The sequence below is a fragment of the Orcinus orca genome, chromosome 17 (genome assembly GCF_937001465.1).
Source record: "Orcinus orca chromosome 17, mOrcOrc1.1, whole genome shotgun sequence".
NCBI classification, from domain to species: domain Eukaryota; kingdom Metazoa; phylum Chordata; class Mammalia; order Artiodactyla; family Delphinidae; genus Orcinus; species Orcinus orca.
In genome coordinates this window covers 11,748,837-11,771,935 of record NC_064575.1, presented here as the reverse complement: position 1 = coordinate 11,771,935, position 23,099 = coordinate 11,748,837, and the positions used below count along the sequence as shown (strand labels likewise).

Genomic DNA, 23,099 nt, shown 5'->3' with positions numbered 1-23,099 from the left:
GGAAGTAAATGAAATAGAGACTAAAAAGACAACAGAAAAGATCAATGAAACTAAGAGCTGGTTTGAGATAATAAACAAAATCAATAATCCTTTAGCTAGACTAACCAAGAAAAAAAGAGGGCTCAAATAAATAAAATCATAAGTGAAGGAGGAGTAATTATGACTGACACCACAGAAATACAAAGGATCATAAGAGAATACTACAATTATACATGAAAAAATTGGACAACCCAGAAGTGGACAAATTCCTAAAAATATACAATCTACCTAGACTGAATCATGAAGAAATGGAAAACCTGAATAGATCAATTACTAGTAAGAAGACTAGATCAGTAATCAAAAAAACTCCTAACAAGCAAAAGTCCAGAACCAGACACTTCACTGGTGAATTCTACAAAACATTCAAAGAAGATGAAATACCTCTCCATCTCAAACTTCTGAAAAAATTGAAGAGGAAGGAATGCTTCCAAACACATTTTATGAGACCAGCATTCCAAACTCATTTTATGAGGGCAGCATCACCCTGATACCAAAACCAGACAAGGACACTAAAAAAAAAGAAAAGAAAAGTAGAGGCCAGTATCCCTGATGAGCATAGATACAAACATCCTCAACAAAATATTATCAAAACAAATTCAACAATGCATTAAAAGGATCATACACCAGGATAAAGTGGGATTTATTCCTGGGATGCAAGGATGTTTGAACATTCACAAATCAATCAATGTGATACAGCACATCAGTGAATTGAAAAATAAAAGTCATATAATCCTCTCAAAAGATGCAGAAAAACCATTGATAAAATTCAAAATTTATATATGATAAAAACTTTCAACGAAGTGGGTAAAGAGGGAATGTACCTGAACACAATAAAGGCTGTGTGTGACAAACCCAGAGCTAACATTACACTCAAGAGTGAAAGCTGAAAGCTTTTCCTCTAAGATCAGGAAAAAGACAAGGATGCCCACACTTGCCACATTTATTCAACATAGTATTGAAAGTCCTAGTTACAGCAACTAGACAAGAAAAAGAAATAAAAGGCATCCAAATTGGAAAGGAAGAAGTAACACTGTCACTTTTTGCAGATGACATGTAACTATATATAGAAAACTCTAAAGACCCCACCCCCCAAAAAAAAAAACTGTTAAAACTAATAAATGAAGTTGCAGGATTCAAAATCAATATGTAGAATTCTGTGGTGTCTCTATATACTACTAACACACTATCAGAAAAAGAAATTAAGAAAACAATCCCATGACAATTCCATCAAAAAGAATAAAATACATTAGAATACATTTAAGCAAGGAGGTGAAATACCTGTACCTTGAAAACTGTAAGACACTGATGAAAGAAATTGAGGAAGACACAAATAGATGGAAAGATATTCCGTGCTTGTGGATTGGAAGAATTATTAAAATGCCCATAGTACCCAAAGCAATCTACATATTTAATACAACCCCTTTCAAATTTCCAATGACATATTTTACAAGTGATTCTAAAATTTATATGGAATCATGGAAGATTCTGACTAGCTGAAACAATCTTGAGAGAGAAGAACAAAGCAGAAGTATCATTCTCCCTGATTTCAAACTATAGTTGCAAAGCTACAGTAATCCAAACAGTATGGTACTGGCACAAAAACAGACTCATACATCAACGGAACATAATAGAGAGCCCAGAAACAAACCCACACATATATGGACAATTAATTTATGACAAAGGTGCCAAAAACTTACAATGGAGAAAGGAGGATCTCTTCAATAAATGGTGTTGGGAAAACTGGACAGCCACAAGCAAAGGAATGAAACTAGACCACTATCTTAAACCATACACAAAAATTAACTCAAAATGGATTAAAGACTTGAATGTAAGACCTGAAACCATAGAATTCCTAGCAGAAAATTTAGACAGTAATCTTACTGAGATGCTGGTCTTAGCAGTGTTTTTGTGGATCTAACTCCAAAGGCAAGGGAAACAAGAGCAAAAATAAACAAATGGGACTACATCAAACTAAAAAGCTTCTGTACAGCAATGTAAACCATCATCCAAACAAAGAGGCCATCTATTGAATGGGAGAAGATATTTGCAAGTAATATATCTGATAATGGGTTAATATCCAAAATATATAAAGAACTCATACAACTCAACAACAAAATAACAACCCAATTTTAAAATGGGCAGAAAATCTGAATAGACATTTTTCCAAAGAATCCATTACAGATGGCCAACAGGTACATGAAAAGATGCTCAACATCACTAATTAGTAGAGAAATACAAATCAAGACCGTCATGAGATACCACCTCATACCTGTTAAAATGGCTATTATCAAAAAGTCAAGAAATAACAAGTGGTGGAAAGGATGTGGAGAAAAGGGAACCCTCATACATGGTTGGTGAGATTGTAAATTGGTTCAGCCACTATGGAAAGCAATATGGAGATTTCTCAAAAAATTAAGAATAGGACTACCATATGATTCAGGTACTATACTTCTAGGTATTTACACAAAGAAAACAAAAACGCTAATTTAAAAAAGATATATGCACTTCTATGTTTATTGTAACATTATTTACAATAGCCAAGATATGGAAACAATCTATGTATGTACTGATGGATAAATGGATAAAGAAGATGTGGTATACACACACACACACACACACACACACACATACACACACACACCCCCCAAATACTACTCGGCCATAACGAAGAATGAAATCCTGCCATTTGTGACAATGTGGATGGTCTTTGAAGGTATTATGCTAAGCGAAATAAGTGAGACGGAAAAAGACAAATACCATATAATTGCCCTCATGTGGAATGTGAATAAACGAACAAACAAAATAAAACAGAACTCACAGATATAGAGAACAGATTTGTGGCTATCAGAGTGGAAGGGGGCTTGCGGGTGGGCAAAAGGAGTAAAGGAAGTCAACTGTACGGTGAGGGGTGGTAACTAGACTTTTGGGGGTGGTCACTTATAACGTATATAGATATTGAGTTATGTTGTACACCTGAAACAATAATAATGATAATAATAATAAAAGAAGGATGAGGAGAGAAGTGGAGAGATGGGAAAAGACAATCCTAACTAAATAACATTAGTAGCTTGATCCAGCCATGTCCGTAGCTAGATACATTCCGGAACGTCCCAGCTATATAAGCCAATAAATTCTGTTCTTGTTTTAAAAAAAAGAAAAGAAATGAGAATCAGAATGACATTGAATTTTTTTATCAGCAACCCTCAATGGTAAAACACAAGGGAACAATACTTTCAAAGTTCTGGAGGAAGATTATGTTAAACCTGGAATTGCATACCCTTGCTGAAGTATCACTCAATTATCTTGGTTAAATAAAAACCTTTTCAGAAATTCAAGAACTTGCACTATTTTTTATTGCTGAGGAATATTCCATTGTATGATACCACCAATTGGAAGTGTTTCCAATTTGAGGCCATGAAGAATAAAGCAGCTATAAACATTTTTCTGCAAAAAAAAAAAAAGCAATTCAAGAACTCAGAAAATTTACCTGCCATACATCTTTTCTTAGAAAGTTATCTGTGGTTGTGCTCTAGCAAAATCAATGCAGAAATCAAGAAGGAATAAATCATACGACTCTGGATAGTGAATTCAATCAATAAACAGAAAAGAGAAGTCCCAGGAAGCGAGCTGTGCACCAGACCAGTCTGAAAGCAGCAGGTTAGAGTACTCAAGAAGAGGGGTCTTAAAAATAGGGGAAGGGGGGCTTCCCTGGTGGCACAGTGGTTGAGAGTCCGCCTACCGATGCAGGGGACACGGGTTCGTGCCCCGGTCCGAGAGGATCCCACATGCCACGGAGTGGCTGGACCCATGAGCCATGGCCACTGAGCCTGTGTGTCCGGAGCCTGTGCTCTGCAACGGGAGAGGCCACAACAGTGAGAGAGGCCTGTGTACCACAAAAAAAACAAAAAAACAAAAAAAACGGGAAGGGCTTGATAGATTGCTGTCGTAATTGAAATCTGAAAGAAATTGGGAAGAAAAGTAAGACAGTAATTCTGGGAAGAACCAAACTGGGAATATAAAAGTAATTGGTAATTGTAGAAAAACAAAAACAAGAAAGGAAATATATCAGAGTCTATGACTTTGTTCTGCAGTGAACACTTTTTACATAGTCAATAATTACAAACTATATTGATTTTTAACTTTTAGATCAATCTATAGTCCACACACAGAGTGCTTTAACTATAGCTATGTAAGTATTAACACTGACAATTTAAAAGTACAGTTGAGAGATCCTGGGATATCAAGGTGCAGGAGGGTGTGTGAAAAGCTGAAAGGATACTAACATTTGCATTTTACAATCCAGAGAGTTAAGAGATATTGTTTATATAGGAAGGATCAGGAAATGATTCTTTGAATGTATTACTTAAAGGTGCAAGGGTAAGATGTAGAAGAAAAATTAAAAAGCAGATCATTAGGATAGTGATCAACAATGAAGAATGAAAAGAAAGGGGTACATTTTGACGGAATGCCATGCAGTCAATCAAACAGATGTCATTTAGATATAGGAAAATGTTTGAGATATTATTTTAAGTGGAAAAAAGTAGATTATAAATTTTTAGTTATAAAATGTTATCTAGTAATTTCTATATGGTAGGTTTGTAGATTTTTAAAAATACTCCATTCATTGTCTACAGTTCATCCTTTCAAAAGGTTTATTGGGCATCTACCATGTTTCAGCACTGTGCTAGGGGCTGGAGTAAAAAAATGGCAGTTTATAAAGAAAATCAAGTCTCTGCCACACAGTTGACAGTCCAGCAAGGAAGATACATATTATACCAGTAAGGATGTAAAAATGTGAGCTTTATGATGGAGGACATTCATGATGTTAGGAGAACATAGAGCATAGGTCCCAAACCTGATCTAGGAATCTGGGAAAGATTCCTCCGAGCAATTACTTTTAAGTTAAGAGGAGGGGGAGGCAGAGGAGTTGTTGTTAGGCAGAAATTCACAATTAGGAACACAGTCTGATCCCAATTACATAAAATACATGAGCTCAGGAAAAATTCTCAAGGGAAACAACAAAATATTAATGGAGATTATATTCTGGAATGTGAGGAATTTTGTATTCCTCTTTATACTTTTCCAATTTTTCTAAGTTTTCTGTAAGGAGGGTGAATGGCTTTGATAATCAGAAGAGATTAATAAAAGTTACTGTTACTAGTGAAGCAGTTAGATATTTGTGCTGTTTGAGGCCCTCTCCGTAGCCCTACCTATGGAAGTTACAAACGATTGCCAAACCACCTATCCACCCTCGGTGCTGTTAAAGGCTGTCATTGGAGATGGTAGATTCATTTCAACAAATGTTTCAGTTAGCAAACCTGGCTTACATCTTCATTTGCCATGAACTTTGCTAGTAGAAGCATATGCTGGGATCTCCTCAAAAGTGAGGGAGATGCAGATGGCAGGAATATGCCCAGCAGGTACCTATTATTTCTAATATTTCTTTATTCATTGGACTTCTGTGCCATCTTTTTAAATTTAACTATACCCTGTATTATGTTCTTATTGAAAAATGCGGTTGAAAGCATGAAGTAATCCTTGTTTTGTGCCCGTATTTCTTGGATTGTGTTTTTAGGTTCTAAAAGCATTTAAATTGGTTCTCCAGTGAATCCTTTCAAGAAGTTATTCCTACATGTAAGATTGAACCTGTCAGTGGTAATTTTTACAGACTTGGGTATTTAGTTTGCTGTACCTATAAGTCCTGTTGCAATATGTTATTTCTTCAATCACACATTTGTATCATTATTTTGAGAACCAGATATATACTTTATCAAAAGATCTCTTTTTTTCCAAAGTAAACTAAGGTGGAAAATCAAATTAATGCAACTTAAGTTGGCAATGCCTTTAAAAATCTCATGTTATAATGATGAGATTCAGCTGACAGGTGAATTGCAGTGTGTGCAGAGATCAGGTTCTAGGGCATCAGCATGCACAGAGAACCTCTGTGATCTTGTGCCTTAGGAGACTTATCAATACACAAAAGTCGGAGAAAAGGTAACTCAGGATGGGTGTGTGAACATGTTGCTTTACCTAAGTTCATCTTCTCACTTCAATTTGTTTCTGTGTCTCTCTGCTGGAAAAGGCGGTTCAAAGGGTATTGTTATATTATGGAAATACTACAGCTGGTAGTCAAAAGAACTGGATTCTAATTCTGACTTTTATCACTAACTAGCTGAGAGACTTCAGGTCAGTCCCTTAACCTCTCTGGTTCTCATTAAAACTAAATGATCTCTTCCAGTCATTTCTAATGTGAATGCTAAGTGATTTGATGAGATCTAACTTTTGGCTAAATTGTGGCGAGTAGGGGCTACTCTGCACAGTTCCTCCTCTGCTGAGATCTAGGCCTTTTGTTCTTCACCCCTAGTCAGAGCCACTTTGCCCAACCAACTGCCTACTCTAGGAAAATCTCACAGCAAGGATTCAGCAGTGATGAGGGAGCCATACTAAAACAACATCCTCCATATGGCCCAAGAGGAGAGAGATCTGAAAAGGTTTGGGGTTAGTCAAAGCCTAGAATAAGTTGTATCTTCTCTGGAGGAACCTCCCGCATCTCCCCAGCTAAACCCATGGTCTTATCCCTTTCCTAGTTCTTCTGTATCCGTGAACCTCAACTTCCCCTTTCAAATCTACTTTCACCTCCAGGTTGGTATCCAAGCTGAGATATGCCAATGGGGACAGAAGAGGTTTCTTTTCTTACTAACATAAAACACAGTTTTCCTCTAAAATCTCAACCAATTTCATAATTATGATCTTCTATTGACAACTCACATCTTCCCCAGAAGACACATTTCTTTCTCTGTTCTCTTATGTCAAAACTACATTCCATAGTGCAATGATCCAACTATGGGCTGACTTCTCTGGAAACTGCCAGAATTTCTCTTTCTACCTTCCTTTTGCTTCTAAGAGCAGTTGTGGATTATTATAGACCCAAAAATAGGAGTTGAAATAAGCATTGCATCATTTGTCATGCTAGCTACAAAGGAAGTAGCTACAAAGGAAGTAGCAGAGGTAACCAGGAATGAGGAAAAGGAAATTTCTGATAAACAGCTCTGATGGTTATATAGAAGCTGAATTGAATCATAGACACCAGAGTTTGGAATTGAATTTTGAATTTTGAATTAGAGGTAACTGCCTCCCACCTATATGATAGTATCGATTTATTTTGAAATTTGAGTGTGGTTTTATAGGCATTCCATTCTGTGGTACTGCCAGAGAACATTTATTTATTTACTAGTCTCCCATGCAGCACATTTGAATTTGGAAAAAGAAATAATTAAAACAACAACCTGGGTGCTCCTGATGTGGATAGTATCATGGATATTAATAGTATTTGGAACTAAAATGAATTAGGTTATCTTTATCATCAGTGAAAACATGTAACTGACAAATTCAGCCCTGTAATCAAGCAGTTTAAGCCTTTCCCATTACAAAATAGGAAGTTAGAAGGAATGCTCCTGTCATTGGGCTTGCATTGAGTAAACTAGATAAAGATCGTTTAACTCACTCACCTCTCACTGGTACTTTCTCTAATTTGGAGACAGAAAAGTCCAAAATTAATTTCAGATTCTGAGAGAAGAGACAAAGGAGGAACAGTGATTTTCTGGGAGAACTTAAAATCTTTCCTGACTGAACCTGGTTTGTGCCTCTTCATCATGGGAGTAGCTCTTGCATCATTTTAAAAACTTGGGCAGTGTTTCAAGAGACTTATTGGTCTTGCCTCTGCAGACTCGTAATTCCTTCATCTGTTCTTGGGAGGAAAAAGCAGTTAGAGGCTTAAAAGCTGGACGTCTCTGCACTCCCATCTCCTTGTTCTTCATTCTTATCCGGGCAGAAAGGTAATGGGACACTTTAGCAAAGGGATATTTTCCAATACTGAGGTGTTGCCTGACACAGCTGGTCAGAGAAGTTAGGTGGGAGAGGGGAGGGGAGGATCCAGAGCCCCCCCATAACTGGTTACTGCTTTTCCCACAAGACCGTGTGTTGATAGACCTCCCTTCCTTCACTCTTTCCCTTCCTCTCCCCTCTCAGTCACTGTCTCTTTCCTGACCTTCAGTTTGGCCTTTCCTAGTAAGAGGTCAGTATGTTTTCACACTTGGGAAATCTCATTCAAGAATTTTTGTCAATGGACAAGTCATAAGAAGCCCTTCCATTTTAGGGCTCATTGACGTCACCAAGGAGGCGATAAATATCTGTTGATATAATTGGATGTGAGATTCAGTGTTGAGAGAGCAAAAATTCTGCCCCTCGTTCCCCGGCAGGGCCCTGTGATTTATGCAGGAGCAGAGGCAGCACGCAATCGAGCTGTCAAGAGAGCGTCAGCTTATTAGGCAAATGCTGCGTGGTTTCTGAAGAGGGTCGACGCTATAAAATCCCACTCCGGGCTCTGGTGTGGAGAAACTCGGAGCCCAAGTCCGTTGAGAGACTGAAGAGAAAGAGAAGAGGGAAAGAAGAAGAGAGTGGGGAAAGAAAGGAGAAGGGAAGAAAACCCCTGAGAAAGCCCCGGAGCCGTTCCTCTGCAGAGCGGCGCAGCGCTCCGCTCACCTGCAGAAGCGCCTCAGAAGGTAGGGAGCGCCTAGACGGAAACGCGCCTCCAACTTTGCACTGCCTGAGCTGCCACGGTGTGCGCCGCGCAGCCAGCTGTCCCTAGGCGTGCTTGTGTGTGTGTGTGTGTGTGTGTGCGTGTGTGTGTGTGCGCGCGTGTGTGTGTTTACCGACTGTGCCTCAGGATTCCGATAGTAGCTGGGATGTGGCTAAAGCGAACTTAGACGGCTGCTCATCGTTACCCGAACTGGCAGTTATCCCTCGCTGGCTGCGTAAATGAGCCCCCCATCCATCCCAACCGCCGAGAGAAGGATGCAAGGGCAGGGATGGAAAACGACGAGGAGGAGGCAGCAGTTCTCAGTTCGGAGGAAAACGCTGAAACATCCGGAAAGGGTGGGGTGGGGGGTGGGGGGAGATGTGTAGAACAGGTGAGATCTTACATTTGTAGGTCTTCTCTAGGGCTCGGGGGATTGGTTTGGGGGACCGTTACAAAGGGCACTCAGGGACCGTCCCTTCGTGAGTCTCGTAAGAAGAGTCAGTCCGGCCTGACGAGGGGCTGAGCTTTGGCGCCGAGCCCCGCAGGCGTCCCTTTTCCTGCTCCCCGTCTCGGCCTGCCTCCAACTCTGGAAGTCCGAGTTTGCGCGCTTCAGCACCGCGGACAGCGCCCGCCCGAGCCCCCGAGCCAGGTCTGTGGGTGTCGTCCTGTAGGAAGCCCCCCATCCCCCGAGTGCACCTCCCAGTTGAGCGCAACTCTGATCAACTCTTGCTTTCTCTCTTTCTCTCTCTCGTTCCGCCCTCTGCCCACCTGGGTGCCGCACCTAGCGCCCCTAACATGCGGCTGCCGCTGCTCGTGTCCGCGGGCGTCCTGCTGGTGGCTCTCCTGCCCTGCCCGCCATGCAGGGCCCTCCTTAGCCGGGGGCCCGTCCCGGGGGCCCGGCAGGCCTCGCAGCACCCCCAGCCCCTGGATTTCTTCCAGCCTTCGCCGCAGTCTCAGCAGCCGCAGGCTCGGCCCGGCCTGCTCCGCATGGGGGAGGAGTACTTCCTCCGCCTGGGTAGCCTCAATAAGAGCCCCGCTGCTCCGCTCTCGGCCGCCTCCTCGCCTCCTGCCGGCAGCAGCGGCAGCCGCCTTTCGCCGGACGAGGTGGCCGCCAACTTTTTCCGCGCGTTGCTGCAGCAGCTGCTGCTGCCCCGGCGCCCGCTCGACAGCCCTGCGAGTCCGGTGGAACGCGGCGCCGAAAACGCCCTCGGCGGCCGCCAGGAGGCACCGGAGAGGGAGAGGCGAGCCGAGGAACCTCCCATCTCCCTGGATCTCACCTTCCACCTCCTCCGAGAAGTCTTGGAAATGGCCAGGGCTGAGCAGTTAGCGCAGCAAGCTCACAGCAACAGGAAACTGATGGAGATTATTGGGAAATGAAACGGTGCGTTTGGCCAGAAAGATTCTGCATTTAACACAAAAAGTAAAAATAAAAAATAATGCAGTATTCTGTACCACAGCGTTGCTCTGATACCATTTGTTTATTTTTATATAGCTTGAGACGTAGAGGATGTACAGCAAGAGTGCCCATACTCCTTAGCATGCACAAAGTGTATTCACGTGCAGTAACAGCAACATCCTGTAATTTGTACCGTGTACTTATAGTTTCTATTTCCAGGTGTCTTTAACAGTGTTTTAAAGAGAGTATAGACCCAGGAGGAAATGTTTTGAAGAAGCAGACAGAAGTCACCCAATTGATTTTGTTGTGGTTTGAGCCAAAAAGAATGTCATTCTCTTGGGTGGGTGAGACAAAATCTGTAAGCTCTTTGAACCAACTTTTCCTTGTAAACGTTTCAGTAATAAAACAGCTTTCCAATCCTTGGTCAATTTGGTTGTGTAAGAGAATGTTGAATATTTATATTTCTAATAAAAGCTGCAAAGGTAATCATCATGACTTTATTTTTCCTCTTCAGTGCTCACAGGGGAATATACCCTGAGCTCCTTACTTCCTCCAAATTGACTTCAGCACAAGAGAAACAAAACTCCTTGCATTTTATTTTCTACTAAAAACACGAACCTATGTCAGTGGCTTACACTGCAACCACCTTGGACTCATCTCTGCACCTCAGATTACTCCTCTGAGGTTAAGTTAAATAATTTGGAAAGTTGTTTCCAGTTCTAAGGCTTGGTAATTCTGTAGCTGGAAGATTGATTCGTAATGGAAATAACATCTAACTCTGATTACCTGTAAGATGTGAAATAATTGGGGACAGTGGGGAAGGAGGAAAAGAAAAGAGGACAAGGGCTGTGGTGGGGCTTTCCTCCAATTAGGGGCCAAAATGCTGCATTGTTTTCCCATGAGAAAGGCTTACTTTATCAAACGATTACTTTGGTACCATTAATTCTCTTTTTTTCTAAGCTATTTTCCACTGCTGTCTTCTAGTAGGAGAAACTTAATAGCCCCTCCACTTAAAAGAACTAAATGTAGTTGCTGTAAAATGGCCCTTGGGAACATTTTTTTTATAAAGCACATTTTGACTTTAATAACTTCACAAATACCTCATGTACGTCTATGCCAACCCTAATCACTTTAATTCTTAGGAATACGGACTATCTCTATGCACTTCTAAAATCAAACAGCACACCTAATTAGTTTTACAATGCACTCGCCTTTGGTAGTTTAGTTATAACTTTAAAAATTCAGTCGAATGTTTAATACTTCAAAATTAATTTGGATGGATGTGAATGCTTCTTCCCTTGAGACCCTTTAAATTCACTTGATTAGTGGATTAATAAGATGATATGAAACATAATAAATCATTGTAAGACTAAGTTGTTAAAAACAGCATTTATTTAAGAGTTCATACAGAGTAAAGGTAAACTTATGTTTCGAAGGAGGCAAAATTATGGTGGAACAAATAAAGCATGATTTAAATACATATATATATATATTTGTACATGTATAATGTGTATTGTGTGTGTGTATATATATATTTAAATACATGCAGTTATTCTACGGTTCAGCAGATTGGTGCCTCAGTGGATACATAAGAAAATAGACAGTTCCTGTTGAAAAGTCTTCTTTAGTTAAAGTGCCTGATATCTAAAACTAAGATTAGAAAAGTGTCACAAGAAGTGTCCTTGGCCTTTAGCCTTCTGGACTATGAAAGTATCACCAGAGTCAAAGAACATTTCTGGATATCCATTCAGCGACATCTGTGGTGGAAAAGAGGAAAGCTTTGTGAAGCATCTCATATCTTTGGTCAATGATTTACCTTTTGTCCATATATTGATAAATCAGTCACTTCTGAATTAACACTGAATTTCACTGACCACCTGCACTGTTAAAGAGGAAAGAGAATAAGAGCTACTATGATCTCACAACAAAAGACAGTGCCTATTAGAGATGAGAGAGTAGTGCCCACATTTTTCAACACCTGCCACTTGTTACTGAAACACACACACACACACATATCACACCTACAAACCCTTCATAATGTTTCCCACACAATAAAAGATTTGCGTAAGATCAAGTTCCTTTTTTCCCAATGCTTTCTGCAGCTGTTTTCTCAAAGCATTGTTTTCCCTCAATGTGTTAGCTAAGTCATCTGGAATTAAAGGATATTTTTGGTAGAAATCCCGTTCAGAGGTCCCTTTCATCACTTTCATACTATTAGTTTTATCTAGGTTCCCTGCTGCCTGTGTGAATCTCAGCCAGGCAGACAGAGGTGCAGCAGTTGGAATGAACATCATTCATTCAGGGAGTTCAACCAGGAAAAGGAGAAGACATGGCGAGCTGGCTGAGAATCAGCTCCATTCCCACTCCCTGAAGCTGCGGCCTGTCCCTGGAGGGGAGGGTCCTCAAATCCAGTCTGCAACAGAAGAAAATCTGCATCAGAGGAAAAAGAGGCCAGTCCTTTTTGAGTTGATCCAGTCACTTTTCTATTGAGGAGAAAGGATAATAATAATTATATAGGACATAATTATTGTTAGGAGTGGAAAGCAAGCTCAGGTTATCTTGGCCATGACCAAGAGCCATGAAAGGAATTCACACTCATGATCTAAAAAGGGGCAACAGTAATGCATGCCCCTTGGGAAACAGTACAGGCTATTCTACTTTTTTTTAAAGTCCACTTGTACATGATTTACTGAGATGAAAATAACATTAAAACTAGTAGGAATTTGGGTTTAGAAAAATCTGCAAAATAAATAAAATCCTGATTTAAATGACTTCACTACATCACATGACATAATCTCTCCACTGCTAAAGTAAGAATTTCTACCAGCATGTGAAGAATATATATATATATATATATATATATATGTAATTTTTGCAAAATTGCAGGCTTAGTTTTGAGCAAATCATGAATAAAAGGACTTTTTTCTCTAGGCAATAAAATCTAATTACATAGACATTCCTAAAGAGATATCTATCTTTTATAGATACCAGACAGATACAAGTTATGATTTTGAAGTCATTGATCTATCTAATCTCATAAGTGAAATTTATTTATGATGCCTTGAGTTTAAAAAATAATCACTCAGTGGAATGAGGGACAATCATAAAGAAGTCTTGCTGAAATGCAACTTGATGTAAAAATGCAGACTGCTTACATTGAAGGTACCATGACAAACAGTTCTTCCTCAGAGAACTACCAAACACAGACTAACATTCTGATGACTTCACTGGTAAAGTTATCCCATGGGATTAGAATGCCACTGATACCAAAGCAATGAGGTAGGCACATGCATTCAACCCAGAAGCCCTGGGTGATGTTATGAAGCTGCTGTATGAATGGACAATACCTGGCACAGGCAAAGCAGAACTTCAGCAAGTATGTTGTTTTGTTGCCACTCAAACTATTTTCAAGAGAAAAAAGAGTACTTGTCCTGCATTTTACCAGATTTTACCCTAAGCATATACTGGGTGCTGATGTTTCAAGTTCACTAAAATTTTCCCAAGTCCTTATGGCTTTAGGATTATCCTTCCCCCTGCCATGTCATGCCCTGATAGAGAATTAAGAAGAGCCATGGAATCATATTAGCCACAGTAGAATAAAACTAAAGCAGGTAAAAAAAAAAAAACTAAAGCAGGTAGATTTCTATAAAGGAATAGTTGAGACATCAAGTGTGATAGGGCTTTTTTTTTTTTTTTTTTAAAGAAGATGTTGGGGGTAGGAGTTTATTTACTTATTTATTTTTGCTGTGTTGGGTCTTCGTTTCTGTGCGAGGGCTTTCTCTAGTTGCGGCGAGCATAACATCACCCCTCTTCATCGCGGTGCGCGGGCCTCTCACTGTCGCGGCCTCTCTTGTTGCGGAGCACAGGCTCCTGACGCGCAGGCTCAGTAACTGTGGCTCACGGGCCCAGTTGCTCCACAGCATGTGGGGGTCTTCCCGGACCAGGGTTCGAACCTGTGTCCCCTGCATTAGCAGGCAGATTCTCAACCACTGTGCCACCAGGGAAGCCCGATTGGGCTTTTTTTAAAAGGCTGTTACTAGATTCTGTTGGTAATGGGTTAGCCACTTCAATGTCCTTGAAGTTGACATGGAATAAACATCGTCCTGACAGAAGCCGGTGCCTGTGCACTCGTGCTGAACTCTTCTCTTCCCCGTCATAGTCACCTTACTCTCACGAATCCTGAAAAAACCCAAGTGATCTAGGCATATCATTAATGTGTAAAGTACTTTTCTCTGGCCATTCTGTGTGAGTGAAGAGTGAATTCTGCCTCGATGAACAGACCATCAGGCTGCATTTTGTAGCCTCTTTTCCTTAAAGGCAATTTCTAATCTAGAGGAAACTTCCATGACAGTTGTTCTGAAATATCTGAAGGGTGAAACTAGAGTTGGGTGAGGTATTTTCTGCAGAGGGACGGAATCCTTGTGACACTGCTGGTGGCTTGCAAGCCATTTGCGGCTGCTTTTGGAATCTGTATATATTTTAGTGCTTTTTTTTTATACTCGAAATTAAAATCTATCTTCCATTTTCAATGTTTTAGCTGTTAATACCCTACAGCCTTCAAGACTTGGTATTAAATAGTTTGGGTTCGCTACTTTTACACTCTCATGTTTTCAGTCAGTTATTAGATTCCAAACAATATGGACCAATGCTATCTTTCAGAGAAGAAAGGCTGCTTCCAGAGCAGGGGGCTAAGAGCGGAGATTATCCTGAGTATCTACAGGTGATTATACCGTCTCCCTGGTTTTACTTATGTGAACTTGAGGACCACCCCGCCGCGAACCATCTCAGCAAGGAAGTTTTATGCAAAGAGGCTTAGCCTGGTTTTGAATTCCAGTTTAACAATTTATTAGCTGTATGACTCGGGCAAGTCACTTAACGTCTCTGAGCCTTAGTTTTCTCTTTTGTGAAATAGAGGTGACACCCTATCTCACAAGGTTGTTGTAGGGCTGAATAAATAAAGTAATGCACCTAAAGCACTTTGCACACGACTCACTTATATTAACTGCTTCATAGATGTCCGTTTCCTCCCTCCCTCCTTTCCTTTTCCTCCCTTCCTCCCTTCCTTCCTCCCTCCCTCCTTCCCTCCCTTCCTTCCTTCCTTCCTCCCTCCTTCCCTTCCTTCCTTCCTTCCTCCCTCCCTCCCTCCCTCCCTCCTTCCCTCCTTCCCTCCTTCCCTCCCTTCCCTCCCTTCCCTCCTTCCTCCCTCCCTCCCTTCCTTCCCTCCTTTTCTTCTCATATTAGCAAAGAGGCTCCTCTGCCACACAGAAACACCTGGGGACTGTTTGTGAGGAACGATATACAACAGCCAAGACGCCCCAGTAAAGAAAGACAATAGTATTTGTGATGCTCATCTTTCCATCATGTATAAGTTTTAGTTCCTTTGGCATGCTGTAATCGTGGTTACTCATCACCCAGTCCAGTGTGCCTCCACGTGGCCCAACTTTATATATGGCTCTCTCATAAAGGAAGAATGAGTTAAAAATTTAGAAATCTTTCTATAAGCACAGCCCATTCAATCATAAGCAGACATTTTCCCTACAGCCTTCCCCAAGAGAACTGTATATATGTATTCCTTTAAATAGTTTTCCAAATGCTGGCTCTCCTTCATCACAGGAAGTGCTGTTTCTTGGGAATAATGATGTCTCATTGAAGCTGAACAAAGGACAGAGAATAATAAGCACTGATCTCCTCTACCTGCTTTTGAGTTTGCCCTGCATTCCAGTCTATTCTGAGATGTGTGCCAAGGGGAAGAAAGGATTGTTAGTCCGATATTATTTCTAAACTTTACACACTTTCCTCAGGTAACAAATGAACAAACTTACAACCATCATTTAACACTGCTCTATCAGCATGGGGCTTCAGATACATTGAGAAATGTGATTTTTAGTCATAAAGTAAAACCAGGAAATGGAACAGAGAGGCAGAATTTTCCATCTCAACTGGGAGACCCAGTTCAGTCAAGATCCACAGGAGACTAGCTGAAGGGAATGATATACCTTTGCTTAAAGGAAAGACCATTTTTCTCACATGAACTTGACCAGAAATCCTGGGTATCCATGAACCAGACTCACTCAGAAACACAAAATCTTTTATTTTCCTTTGATTTATTTCCTGTTACTATCAAATGCTGTTTGAAAGGAAAAAAAAAAATAGTGTCAGATTCTGATGCTAGGCTATTCTTTCCCTGCCGTGAAGAGCAGGTGGTGAGAGTTGCTCCTGCTTAGGGCTGAGTGATGTGTGTAAGCATCATCCTTGTTATGTCATCGAGAACCGTTTCTTGCTGATGGGGATAAAGTAGCATGAATTCTGCCAGAGGCTTGTGGATGTCTTCTTCTGTGTATAGGACAGTTCCAGGTTCTGGCCTGAACTGTGTTTGCTTGGTGTTTGTTTCAAGTGTTTGCTTGGCCTGAACTGTGCATGGTATTTTGAAAAAGGCTTGAATGAGTTGCAAACATTAAAAAATTAGGAGCAAGGGTGTGGAGAAATAGAAACTCTTGTGCACTGTTGGTGGGAATGTAAACCAGTGTAAAATAGCATAGCGATTCCTCAAAAAACTAAACATAGAATTACCGTATGATTCTGCAATTCAGTAAGAATTGAAAACAGGAACTCACACAGATATCTGTACAACCATGTTTTCCAGTGGCGCTAGTCACAATAGGTGAAAGCAACCCAGGTATCCATCAACGGGTAAATAGATAAACAAAATGTGGCGTATACATATAATGGGATATTACTCCATCCGAAAAAGGAAGGAAATTCTGACACATGCTACAACATGGATGAACCTTGAGGACATTATGCTAAGTGAAATAAGGCAGACACTAAAAGACAAATTCAGTACAATCCCACTTACATGAGATATCTAAAGCCGTCAAATTCATAGAAACAGAAAGTAGAATGGTGGTTGCCAGGGGTTAGGGGGTGGGGGCAATGGGAAGGTATTGCTTAATGGGTATAGAGTTTCCATTTTGCAAGATGAAAACGTTCTGGAGATTGGTTGCATAATAGTGGGAGTTTACTCAGTGCTACTGAACTGAACACTTAAAAATGGTGGTTAAGATGGTCATTTTTATGTTATGTGTTTTTAACCACAATTTTAAAAACAATATTTTTAATTAGGAGATTTCCCATTAAAATTTGGATTAGCAGGTCCTCTTGGCAAAGCAGAAATTTAGCAACCCAGAACCTACAGGAAGGGCTGAGCAGCACGGTCACTTTGGGCTGGGATGCACTCTCCCACAGAGTTTTCCACAGTGCTCACCACTCCCTTTTGCCTCCCCTGCTGCAAGGCTGTTTTCAGCGGTCATTTGCAACTGCGCTTGTACAGTTGCTATGCTCAAAGTAAGTTAAGAGGAAAGCAAACAATATCATGTATTATATTTGTGCTTCTATCAACATTTTTTCTTTCACCTCACCTGCTTTTTCATTAATCATACCTTCTTGGTCTCTAAAGGCACACAAGCTTGTTGCTCTTAACAGAAGGTTAGTTTTTAGTAGGAAGGTGTCAAAGAAAAGAGAAGATAATACTCAATGGAGTCTTTGGCTTGATTTTTATGCTAAATGGGATGAATATTTTTAAAAAGCCAACATGCTTCTTGTGGCAATATTCTTGACAATCAAAGCATGAAACTGCCTTCGGCGTTTCACTGAGGCCAAATGTGTCCCTGGACACTTAGCGCAGGGGATATAACTGGGTGCCGTTTTGGAGGAAATGCTCTTGTTTGGGCTTGGGGGCAACACCAGTAGCCCCCTTTACCTAAATGCGGCCCGGCCCACTTGATTCACTGACTGAACAAAACGAAACAGACGCCTTCCTGATATTCACTCTGGCATAAGACAGGGTAGCCACATTTATAAGAGGAATTATTTTTTGCTAGCCTAAAATAAAAGAGTGAGCTGTGCCAGGTCATTTTGATGAGTAACCAGTGCCCTCAGGCGGCCTCTAAGCTTCCCAGGGCCTCTGTAAGGTGCCATCCTCAGCCCTTCCCCAAATGAGCATCTGTGTACACCACCCACGATTCTGATCCATTACAATGTAACTGTCCTGCGTTCCATCCCCTCAGGCTTATCCAAGTGATAGTAACTGATTGGATAAACTGAATTGCAACTGAGACATTAATGGGCGCTGATGGCTCCAGGTCCACCCCTGCCAGATACCATTTTACCTAGAAATGGCCCTGCCTCACCCTGAGGGCCGGGCTGTTGTGGACGTGTCAGCCACATGCCCAGCACGCAAGGAGGTGCTGGGGGCAGTGAGGAAACTGTGTCCAGCCCCACACCTGGGCGCCCCCCACTCCTCTCTGCTGCCGTGAATGCCAATGACAAATTCAACCTGATGGAAGGATCTGGTTACCATGCATGTTAAATGCCAGTTTTTCTAGGTCAATCCAAAAGAAGCCTTGAGCCTCCACAGTGAAAGCCATTTGCCTTAAAGGAATGTGGGTGAGAAGGGTAAGGCTAGACTTGAGGCCACTGAGTGGGAGACCACCAATGTCTGTCCCGCACCTGCTGGGCTGGGTCAGCGAATCAGAGCCAGATGCTGGGAACAGGTGTAAGGAGGAACGCCGAGGTCAAGGGTAGAACGTTTATTCAGAAAGATTCAACCCAAGCATTGGCCTGCTCCCTGCTTAGCCTTCCTGAACCGCAGGCCCTTGGAGAGCTTAAGCATTATGGATTCTAGACTGGAAAAGAGAGTACAGCCAAGACCCTGGGCCAGTCATCAATGCCTGAGAAGTGACTGGGGCGTGGTCTGTGACTCACAGCCAAGGGTCTAAGCCCTGGAAACTCGGTTGGGTAGGTCCATCATGGGCAATCCTTTCACAGGAATGCAGTCATCTCTGCTCAGTGGCAGAGAAGTCAAGGTATGTTAGGAAGGCAGCACAGAGCTGTGACAATATAGCACGCTCTCCGCAGATGCCAGAGGAAGGAGAAAAGAGGTACCCCTCGCCCCACCAAATGAGCCCTGGAAGGAAAACATTCACTAAAGAGCATTTTTTGCCCTTGGGAAAATTTACAGTTCTGCACACTGAGGGATGGAAGGGTTGGATGAAGGGAGTTGATCTCGGGGCTTCATTGCCATTAGCTGTCTCCCTCTTGCTAAGTTAGGGAAGATCAGAAACCAGGACTATGAAACGAGAAGAAATTAAACTCACTCACTTTTTCTTAACCTGGAGGAAGATGTGTGGTGTGCTCTCTTTGGTCTGTTTCAAACATGGTGTCTAGGAATTGATGGGGTCGGTGGGGAGCAGGAAGGAGAAGTGAAAATGCTGATATCACAGTTCTGCAAAAACCTACAGGCAGGGCTTCCCTGGTGGCGCAGTGGTTGAGAGTCCGCCTGCCGATGCAGGGGACACGGGTTCGTGCCCCGGTCCGGGAAGATCCCACATGCCGCGGAGCGGCTGGGCCCGTGAGCCATGGCCCCTGAGCCTGCGCGTCTGGAGCCTGTGCTCCGCAACAGGAGAGGCCACAGCAGTGAGAGGCCCGTGTACCGCAAAAAAATAAACCTACAGGCAGCCCTCTTCTCAGGCATGGACCTGACATTGTGTGTCCAGCACAGAGTGTGTGTGTTCTCAGCCTTCCTGAAAGGAGAACAGAATTACAAAGGATGCTAATTAGATCATTAATTCCTCACAAACAGGACTTCTTTGCCTTGTGTGGGGGGAGACAGGCAAACAGGTTTTCAAGAGCCGTGGGAGGCTGATGGTATTGCTGTGCCCAATTCATGGACAGGAAAGCATGGGATGGTTGAGCAATTGGCTCAGAGTAACGCTGTGGGTTATGCTGAGACCATAAACCCAAGGAGAAAAGAGGCAGCGAGTGCTGCTGAGCATGCGGGACTCAGGGCGCAGGCTGACATCACCCCAGGAAGTCAGAGACAGGGAGGCAGGTGGGTCGGCAGCCTGGGGTGCAGCTGAAGGACTGGTGCACTCATTTGCAATGTATGCGCACATCACTGCAGGCCGTGGAGGCCAAGAACCGACTTCTCTATGCCCATGTGTCATGAGTGGTGAGTCAATGCAGAGAACCCTTGGTCACACTATTTTTGCCTCAATCCCATCAACCCAGGTAACGTGGGGATTCACCCACTTATCCTAGATGTGGGCACGGCCTCCATTCTGCTGCACGCACACACTCCGTGGTGGTGGACAAGGGGTCACCGGGCACCAAGCTCCCAGCTGCTCCATGATTTGGAGCAGGTCACTCATCCCCTATAATCCTCCACTAAAAAATGAGGAGGTTTAACAATTCTTACTGTGCAGGGTTGTTGTGAGGTTTGAATGAGAGAATCTGTCAAAGACCTTGCGCATTAGTTACAGTCATTACCACGTGGCACTGGTTTCTCACGATGGTGGATTCCTTCTTTGCTTTGTTGGTTGTAGTGGGGAAAAGGCCTGGAAATCACTGAGATACATAAATAAAGACAGAAAAAAATCCACAGGATGTACAACACTAACAAGAGTCTTAGAATCAGAATAATAAACATTTAAAAAATACGGGAAGCAAAACCCAACTAGCTATGTCATAACAGCTCCCCCAGAGAGCTCTTCCCAGTGCCTGCGTTACTGTTTTCAGGAATCGTAGAGCTGTAGGCGCAGGTTGCCAGGGGAAATGAATTCATTACGCTGCTCACAAACAATTTACATTACATTTCTTTAAAACAGATACATCCAGTTTAGCTTCCTATTAAAGTGACTTTTACTAAGGAAGCTATTTGATCCTGAGAAATATAGCCTACAGTTTCAGTATAGAATTTTTTTTTTTGGTCCTTCTAGAAAAGTCCCCAAATTGACAGTTATTAGGATGTCACTTTCCCAGCAGGAAAAAAAAAAAAAAAACCCAGAAAGAGAAAATTGCAGTTGCAGGATACAAATGAAAAAGCATTAATAATATTCATATAATAGTCTCATTAAAACTGACTTTTTTTTTGCGGTATGCGGGCCTCTCACTGCTGTGGCCTCTCCCGTTGCGGAGCACAGGCTCCGGACACGCAGGCTCAGAGGCCATGGCTCACGGGCCCAACCGCTCCGCGGCATGTGGGATCTTCCCGGACCGGGGCACGAACCCGTGTCCCCTGCATCGGCAGGCGGACTCTCAACCACTGCGCCACCAGGGAAGCCCAAAACTGACTTCTTTAAATAAAAACCTTACTCCAAAATTTTTTCTATGTAAAAATGCCTGCATTTCATTATCAGAACTTCTTATAATTTCCGGGACTATTAAGTACTGGACAATGTTATGCCGTAAATGTAGGCTAGTGCTGATTGGTTGTCTCTCTATTTTTACCAAGTGAAATTCCAGCATAGTCAGGGTTCCTGGCTTATCAGCGATTCGATTCATAAGCTTGAATCTCCTAATTTGTAAAACACAAGCAACTGCTCTCAGTAGGGGTTTCTATTTGAAAATAATTTGACACCCTGAATCCCTCAATTCAATTTAGAGAACATAGTTAAATTTTCATTCATTTCAGTTTGTTTTGGAAAATTAAATAGATCATTTCAAAGAACACAGGACCTATAGTCACACTCATGGGAAATCATATTCTTGGTCTCCTGCTTTATTTTTTAAAACGTTCTGTGATACCTTGTGAAATTAATCTTGCTCAGAAAAGAAGCTTTCTGGACCTATGGCCTCAGGCATCTCTCGCCTCTCAGTCCCTAGTGGCAGCTGGAGTTTATATTTGCCCTTCAGCTCGGAGTGAATGATTTGGTCTCAAAGGTTATTTGCATGAAAATTATTTTATCTTTTTGTGTGTGACAGCTCGTGGGGACCCAGAGCTCCACACACCTGCTTTTCCTTGGAACGTTGGCTATTGTTCATCCCAGTTTAAGAAAATATTAATATTTTCAAGGGGACTGAATCTTGGATTCATGAGAAATTTGCTAAGATCTCGGGTCTGGGGTCACATGTATTGGTTTCCAAGACTCTAGGAAATAAACTCTGGGCTTTAAGAATCTTGGCTAGAGCCATGTGTCTTTCTTTCCTCCTTCCTGCCTTCCTTCCTTCTTTCCTTCTTTCTTCTAAGAAATGTTTTCTATTTTCCCGTGGGAACACCTTTATAACCTCACAGGACAACATTTATAGAACCTGGGTTGGGAACTAAGATGGCCATGGGCTGGTTTTCCTTGGAGATACTTCCCGCGCTGGACTCCACATATCCCTTTTGCTATTTTAGAGTGAGGAGCCCAAAGGTGTGGGTAACCCACATTGTCCCTGATGTTCTGTCTCTGAGCTCATGATATATTCGATAGGAAGCATTTGGGAACACTCAAGACAGGAAGGACCATCTGCACCTTCTTGTCAACACTTGGGTTGGGAACCTTGGACCTTCTCAGCCAAGAGGACAAGCCCAGGGTTGGAAGTCCCTGGCCCACGACAGGGTGGCCTCTGCAGTTCCGTGGAAAGTGGTGTAGCCAGGACAAGGAGTGAACGGGGCAGAGGCATGTCATTAAAATGTACAGACATATTAGCTCATAAAGCAATTTACATCTAAACTAAATATAGGGCCCCACAGACCGGTGAAAACGAATCATCAGACTGCAAAGTTCAGCCTTGTCACTTAAAAGCATCAGGGACCTCAGCCATCGCGGCCCTTGCTATGCTTGGCCCTGTGCGTGGCTATGAAAGGAAGGGGAGGCCGGTGTGTTGGATTTAGGCCGTGAGGTCTTCCGTGGCCAGCCGTTTGGAACGTCTTAAGGATCGTCAGCATCTTCCTCCTCCAGGCTCTCCCCATCGGCCCTCTAACTTTTCTACCCAACCTTAAAAAACGGTATTGATCTATGAGAGCGAGGACCTCTCTATATCCATTCAAGCAGGCAGACACAAAAAGAGTTTTTTTTTTTAACACGTATCTTGGGATAAATTCTTCAAGAAAATATAACAATGCTAATATAGGCACCTAAACAGGGTTTCAAAATACATGAGGCAAAGCTGATAGAACTGCAAGGATGAAGAGGCAAATCCACAATGAGAGTCATAGATCTCAAAATTCCCCTCTCAGCAATTGATCAAAGAAGTAAGCAGGAAATTGGTGAGGATAGAGTGGAGCTGAACCACACTCTCCGACCCGGTGGACACTTATAGAAC

At 42.2% G+C, this 23,099-nt stretch overlaps 3 protein-coding genes across 5 annotated transcripts in view; 2 read left to right on the top strand and 1 right to left on the bottom strand.

Annotated features, from left to right (window-relative positions):
* Window positions 1–23,099, top strand: part of LOC125961652 (ATP-dependent RNA helicase DDX3X-like) — a 491,072-nt gene that overhangs the window by 285,032 nt on the left and 182,941 nt on the right. The window lies entirely within an intron of this gene.
* On the top strand, window positions 8,272–10,441 carry CRH (corticotropin releasing hormone). The gene is made up of 2 exons (XM_033437713.2): window positions 8,272–8,600; window positions 9,403–10,441. The coding sequence occupies exon 2, from the start codon at window positions 9,413–9,415 to the stop codon at window positions 9,992–9,994; it is 582 nt and encodes a 193-aa protein (XP_033293604.1). The 5' UTR covers window positions 8,272–8,600; window positions 9,403–9,412; the 3' UTR covers window positions 9,995–10,441.
* Window positions 11,383–23,099, bottom strand: part of TRIM55 (tripartite motif containing 55) — a 42,589-nt gene continuing 30,872 nt past the window's right edge. For all 3 annotated transcript variants that reach the window (XM_004274965.3, XM_049700445.1, XM_012534887.3), the window contains one exon: window positions 11,383–12,426. In XM_004274965.3, the coding sequence (XP_004275013.1) occupies window positions 12,304–12,426 (123 nt within the window). In that variant the 3' untranslated portion in view covers window positions 11,383–12,303. The remainder of the gene's footprint in view (window positions 12,427–23,099) is intronic.